Here is a 7,446-nt window from a genome sequence, read left to right on the forward strand (position 1 = left end):
TTGTTACAGGGTCCCCGCGGGGTCTTAAAAAGTCTAAAATTTAAAAATCGAAATTTATGGCTTTAAAAAGTCTTAAATTCGCTGTTCTAGGTCTTAAATATTTTTGCACAGGTCTTGCTTTTGCGATTTCAATGTAACGCTACATCTAATGCTCGTTTAAATTATTTTTTTGTTGTTGTTGCTAGGTTTAAGGGGTGTTGTAGATCTTTATTGCACTACTCCAATTGTAATTTGCGGTATTACAACTACAAAAAGGTCAACTTGCAATAGCCAATCAGCTTTCTGATATTAAACTGTGAATGTGACGTCATTGCTGTGTTTGCAGTGGTTCGCTTTGAGTGTGCGCGACATGATTTCGGCTAGCAGAGTATGCCGTTATTTCACTGACAAATGTCGTAAGCGCAGTTTTTTAAGTCGAGGGCGCTGTAGTACGAGAGAGCGAATCTCTGCTCTTGTGCTGTTTTTTTTTTACCGCCCCTTGTCATTTAAAAAAATATCTCAATATCATGTCAAGTATAAAAACCTCATCCGTTTTATGAGGTGTGCGATGCGACGCCAGGCGAAAGTGTAAATCAGTGTTGATGTTTGTTTTTTCTGTAGTTCAATGGTGCATTTAACGTGTCTTTAGTACTGTTCAATTTAAATACATTTATTTTACTCCCAATTTTGTGCTTTTACATTTTCTCTCGCATGTTTTTGATATTGCGATAAAGGTCTTAAATTTAATACTTAAAGGTCTTAAAAAGGCCGTAAAAAGTCTTAAATTTGACATCATGTTATCTGCAGAGACCCTGTGTTAGAAGCCTGCAACTTCCATATGACTTATTGACTTCCATATGATTTGTTTTTCCTACAATGGATGTCAATGGTTACAGGTTTTCAACATTTTTAACTTCTAGTAACAAGTAACTTTGTGTTAAACAGAAAAAAAAATTCAAACTGGTTTGGAACAAGTCAAAGGAGATTAAATGATAACAGTTTTTTTTTTTGGGAAAAACTATCCCTTTAAGCCACTAATATTTCACTAAAAACAGAAATGGTTTAAAAGGTGCACCAAGCAATATTTCAAAAACGATTTTGCAGCCAGTGTTAGATGTAATTGGATTACTAAAGTAATGGATTGCATTTTATTTTAAGTGATTTAATTAGTTACTTGTACTTGCTCAAATACTGCAAGTATATTTGACACTTTATTAGGTACAGCTGTCCAACTCCTCGTTGACGTACATTTCTAATAAGCCAATCAGATGGCAGCAACCAATGCATTTAGGCAAGTAGACATGGTCAAGACGATCTGCTGCAGTTCAAACTGAGCATCAGAATGGGGAAAAAATGTGATTTAACTGACTTTCAACGTGGCATGGTTGGTGCCAGATGGGCTGGTCTTTCAGAAACAGCTGATCTACTGGGATTTTCACGCACAACCATATCTAATAGCCATCCAAATGTTGCCTGGTCTGATGAGTCCTGATTTCTGCTGCGACATTCGGGGGTGGTAGGGTCAAAATTAGCATCAACAACATGAAAGCATGGATCCATCCTGCCTTGTATCAACGGTTCAGGCTGGTGGTGGTGGTGTAATGGTGTGGGGGAGATTTCCTTGGCGCACTTTGTGCCCATTAGTACCAATTGAGCATGGTATCAAAATCACAGCCTACCTGAGTATTGTTGCTGACCATGTCCATCCCTTTATGACCACAGAGTACCCATCATCTGATGGCTACTTCCAGCAGGATAACACAAGTTTGAATCATCTCAGACTGGTTTCTTGATTATGACAATGAGTTCACTGTACTCAAATGGCCTCCACAGCCACCAGCTCTCGATCCAATAGAGCACATTTGGGATGTGGTGGAATGGGGATTCACATCATGGATGTAGAGTCAACAAATCTGCAGCAACTGCGTGATGCTATCATGTCAATATGGAGCAAAATCTCGGAGGAATATTTCCAGTACCTTGTTGAAGTTCTAAAAGCAGTTCTGGTATTTTTAAATTTGTTAAATTTTTAAAATATTTTATTTTAATATGTATGTTTTTTTTTTTCTGGTGTTGAAGAAAATACTAGTGGCCCATAACTAAACAGATGTAAAATGAACCCATTCTGTTTACCAAATAACTCAAGGCTGGCTTTGGCTTTGAGTTCTCGAACCACAGAGAGGCGGTTTTTGTGACGGATGAACAAAGCCTTCTGGGACTCCAGGAAGGACGTCTGATTACTGTGAGCTGATGGAAATGCAGAATACAGAGAAGTTACAGCAGAAATATATAATACCATGAAAACAATTCAATTTAAGGCATAAAAATGGAGTTTCTTACCTTCTAAAAGAGCCGGCTTCAAATCAGTCTCAATGATGTCCTGTCTGTTGTACAAATAAATCTGAAATAAAAGATACGAGAAATTAATTATACTCAAGATAGCATCATTTCTAATCAAGTCTGCACCTTTAAAGTGCAATTACCTAATTACTTAAATACTTAATTAACAAGATTATTATGTTAACTAGGATTTTTAGATTGTTCTATAGGCAATCAAAATAAAATAAGAGTAATTTCAGATCCTAAAATAGCTTTTAAAAATGTAAAAGTTGCTTTTATTTCAGCCAAACAAACAAACAAAAAAGAATTTTCCAAGAAGAAAAAAACTTCACCCGCTAACTCATATCATACACAATGGTAATTCAAAGAGCTTTACAGAAAAGATAAGAATAAAAGAAACATTAAATACAAGTATAAGAAATAAAAACATCAAAGAATATAAACATAAACAAATACAAAATGTGTTAAATAAATAAAAAAGGAAACGAGTGGCTCACCAATCTCAGCGCTTCTTCCCATGCAGCTCCTTGTATCAGAGCAGAAATTGCCTCCTCACAATCCTGAATACACACACACACACACACACACACACACACACACACACATCATCTCAGTTCACTGTAGACTAGGGTTGTGCAATATGATATACAGTACGGTGCAAAAGTCTTAGGCCACTAGTATATTTCCCCTGAAATAGGTTTAAAGTCGGCTATTTCTCGATTTTTCTGTAGCATGTCAGTTTAAAACATCAATTTACATTCATTTTCAACTGTTTTTCCGGAGCTAGGTCCCAGGGCCAGCAGTCTTAAGCCACCTTTCTACAGCACATGACATTTGGACACAACTGTCAGAATACGTCCCCTTGTGGCAGTCGCACAAAATTTTCAGTTCTGACATGCACCATGGGAGAGAAGCTGTTCTGGCAGTGTCTGAAATAAAGGAGTGCAAAAGCAAGAGCCTTTATTCTCTGTGCGTTCACCATGGTTGAATGAATAAATAAATAAACTTAAATCGGATCCAAATTTTCTGCATACGGAGATGATCGGAACTCCATGCAGCTCCCGGACTACTCTCTATTGGAAATGAATGACTTCCGGTCTGTCGTTTGTCGTGTGCAGTGACAAAGAGGCTTTAGGAGAGAACCCCAGACTTGCCCCTCCCCAGACACTACCTCAGGCTCCTCCAGGCGATCCCGAGGCGTTCCTATGCCAGCCGAGAGACATAGTCCTTCCAGTGTCTCCTGGCTCTTCCCTGAGGCCTCCTCTCAGTGGGACTAGACCGTTTGAGACCTGCCGACCGGATGTGATGTATTTCAGTGTTGTACAAGCAGGTCCGTGTGCGCGAGATGAGAAATAGGAGTTTATTTGATTAGTTTTTGGATTATAAAAAGTCTATATTAAAAAAAATCTTCTGTTCATAAATGTAAATAATAAAGTAATAAAAATATATATTTTAATGATGTCTCCACATTCCCTCCAATATTTTAGCGCTCTATGAGTTTCTAGTATTCATTCATGCATTCGTTCCTTAAACCATGTAAACGCAGAGAATAAAGGCTCTTGCTTTTGCACTCCTTTATTTCGGACACTGGGAGAATCAGCTTCTCTCCCATGGTGCACGTCAGAACTGAAAATACTGTGCGACTGCCACAAGGGGGCGTATTCCAACAGTCGTGTCCAAATGTCGTGTGCAGTGGAAAGGCGGCTTATGAGTCGACTCTTTAATAAATGAATCAATAGTTTTAAGCACTGTACACTTACAGATTTAAGCCGTAGCTTGTATTTCACTTCACTTAGAGCTGTTACACACTACATGGAAGGGCATTTTCAAAAACCCATAATATGGGCTCTTTAACAAAGCACCGCTGACCCCATACTCCCAGAGCACCTTCCACAGAATGCCAAGAGGGACACGGTCGAATGTCTTCTCCAAGTCCAGAAAACGCATGTGGACTGAATGGGCATACTCCCATGAACCCTCGAGCTGGTACAGTGTACCATGGCCTGGACCAAAACCACATTGTTCCTCCTGAATTCTAGGTTCAATTTACATTTCCAAACATTATTTTTGTCATTATAAAATAGTGTTTGGAATTGTAAATTGACATTTCAAACTGAAATGCTACAGAAAAATAGAGAAATAATTGACTTTAAACCCGTTTTTGGGAGAAAATACTAGTGACCTAAGACTTTTGCTCAGTACTGTATATTGTATGGAAAAAATAGTAAAATAAAAAGTCGTTTCATATTCTCTATCGTTTATTTCATGGTGTCACAAAATATATTGTTTAAGGTAATTCCTTTTCATAATTTAAGCAGACCGGGACACAAATAACAGCATGGTGAAAAAGCTCCAATTTTAAAATCATAATTTAGCATTTTAATTAGCAATATATTTGTCATATTAATGTTGAAACTAATCATTACTTTAAAAAAATATATTTTGGATTTTTTTTCATATGTATACACTTTCAAATCAAACATTTGTCCTGTCTGGTTCTTGAATCTGATTGGCTGATATTGGCCGTGCAGTATTCTGCAAAACAACACTCGTACAGCCTCTTCACGCTCCTGTATTACTCCGCCCACATAGAGTGACAGCAGATGAATAAACTCACTATAGTTTGACAAACACTGCAGCTGTTGGACAACATAATGTACTTTTGAGGCTTTATGAGGTAAGAATAGTCATTTAGATTGCGACTATGCAGTTTATTTATGGGCATAGTGCCTATTTTAAATATTTATAATTTTGGAGAGACAGCGCGGCGGCATCCATCAGCCAGTCAAACTGAGCAGAGCAAAAACAGTTGATGTTCCGCCAAGAGATGGTGACACAGACTGCATAATAAATCTTTAGGGGAGAATAACGTGATAGTAAAATAGAGCTGATCAAATCATTATTATGCTGTGTTCACACCAGACGCGGTACGCGTGAATAAATCGCGTGTAAATAGCCGTGTGAACATTTGAGTTTACTCGCTTCATTCGCTTCAACCCCTGCTTCATTCGCGCATCAAATCCGCTTAAATCGCGTGTCAAATTCACTTCAGAACAGACGCGGATTCGCGTAAAGGGCAGGGCTTCTGTCTGCCCGGTGACTCTAGCTTCATAGCTAAATGGCTAACATGGATTTTATTAAGAAAATAACAGTGTTATGTGCTTTATGAAGACTGAAAAACAGCGTCGATACGTTTAGGGTCCTGTCTGAGTCCACTGCAGCCTTTCAGAGGTGCATCCAGCTCTGTGAGCTCATAAACTCCTCCAGAAACTGAAACTGGATGACGGAGACTTTCAGCGGTGCTTCTGACTGAGCCAAGCCCAGTTTGATGACTTGTTGACGGTGTCGCCTGGAGGATTTTCCCCGGGACACCATCAACAGGTTCTACGTCACAATCACGCCCCTACAAGAGCAAGCTTCTGATTGGTTAACGCGGCGCGGATGTCCGGTGAATTTCAGATTTTCAAACTCGAGAGATTCGCGCGAAACGCTCGTTAAGTGCATCAAACGCGTAAGCGCTCAATTCACCTCGCGTATCACACTATTTGCACCGCGCAATTCACGTCATTTGCTTCGCGCGTATCGCGCCGCAGCATGTCTATTCGCGCGTTTGCATTGACTTAACATGTAAATCACTCGCGCTTGACGCGCGTTCCATGTGAACGCAGCATTAAACATGTAAGTGACATTCTAAGATGATCTCTCTTTTGTATTTTGTAGTGCTGTATTTATACCATAGTCTGGTTGTGTTTGCGTTGCTTTGTCTTTTTCGGGGTTAATTATTGTGGTATCCCGGTTGCAACAGAGAAATACAGGGAAATCACTGTAGACTGATGGCATTTCATCTATTAAAGAGATGACTTCTAACATGATTTGAGATTTTTGTCATATCGCCCAGCCCTACCATAGACAATCCTAGAAAAACAAACCAGAAAGATGCTGACAATAGCATACCTTAGCATACTGCTCCAAACACAGAGCAGCTTCTGTGTGTCTTCTGGCCTCCAGAAGTTTCTCTGAAAACAATAAAGATACAGGACTGGCTGTACAAACAATCACAGTTTCAGTAAGAGGAAACATAATTACACAGAAGAAACGGTCACCTGCCAGATCTCGTGCCAGCAGTGCCAGTTGCTGTGGTGGTAATGGGATTTGCGCAGCCACGGCGAGTGCGTTTCTCCAGCTGGTGCAGCTGACGAAGGCCTGCAGGGCACGAGTAGACTCTCCACACCTCCACAACAGCAGTCCCGCCTGCTCGGCCTGCTGCTGCTCCACCAGATACTCTGCATAGGCCACACTCAGGGTCTGATGATGTCGCAGAGGCCAAAGGTCACAATGGTGTTACGACTTATAGAATTACATTGTTACATATTAACTCAAATAAACAAGACGTATTTCAATAAAAATATCCTCATGCTGGTGCCGTTCTAATGTTGTATATAAACACTTTTTACACCAAAGGAATCATTTTAAAGAGTCATGAAACCTCCTTTTTTTATTTTAAGTGTACCTCAGAAAAAATAAAAAACTTAAATGGGTGTGGAAGGCTCTGAGCCGAAAACAGGGTAGTGGGTGTGACATAGCTCTTATTTTAAAATGTACACAAACCTACTTTGACACTGTAGCGTTTGACATTCGTGTCTGTCAGCTTTTGTGTGCCGTGTCAATCCACTGACATATCAGCTAATAGACACGGCTTTTAAACAATCCAGTGTCCATAATGCACTCTTGTAAACCGGTTTCACAGAGAGTGGCACATGAGCAGCGTGTCAGAGTAACCACATCATTGGAGGTCAATCACACAGTGTTTTTCCAACATGCTACTTTTGTATTGTTTGTCAATGTAAACATAATCTGTGCGCCGGGTCTCACGTTTTTAGAAGCAAAGATGCATTCGATGTGAACGAGCCCTTACTAAAGCTAACTGATACTAACCCCTAGTATCACATTTTTTTTGATGAGTATTTCAATAATTGCCCTATACAGGGTTAATCATGTATTATTTATACATGTTGTTAGAAGAGAATTAACAAATTATCTATAATAAAGAAGCTAGGACTGCATTATCTATCCATCCATCCATCTATCTATCTATTTATCCATCCGTCCATCCATCCATCTATCCCG

At 39.5% G+C, this 7,446-nt stretch overlaps 1 protein-coding gene across 4 annotated transcripts in view; it reads right to left on the minus strand.

The window, feature by feature from the left end:
• elp1 (elongator acetyltransferase complex subunit 1) overlaps positions 1-7,446 on the minus strand; it is a 42,308-nt gene that overhangs the window by 3,323 nt on the left and 31,539 nt on the right. For all 4 annotated transcript variants that reach the window (XM_073922481.1, XM_073922478.1, XM_073922479.1 and 1 more), the window contains 5 exons: positions 6,423-6,624; positions 6,274-6,335; positions 2,817-2,879; positions 2,320-2,380; positions 2,113-2,226 (listed from right to left, as the gene is read on the minus strand). In XM_073922481.1, the coding sequence (XP_073778582.1) occupies positions 2,113-2,226; positions 2,320-2,380; positions 2,817-2,879; positions 6,274-6,335; positions 6,423-6,624 (502 nt within the window). The remainder of the gene's footprint in view (positions 1-2,112; positions 2,227-2,319; positions 2,381-2,816; positions 2,880-6,273; positions 6,336-6,422; positions 6,625-7,446) is intronic.

This window comes from Danio rerio, chromosome 14 (assembly GCF_049306965.1).
Source record: "Danio rerio strain Tuebingen ecotype United States chromosome 14, GRCz12tu, whole genome shotgun sequence".
Taxonomy (NCBI): Eukaryota; Metazoa; Chordata; class Actinopteri; order Cypriniformes; family Danionidae; genus Danio; species Danio rerio.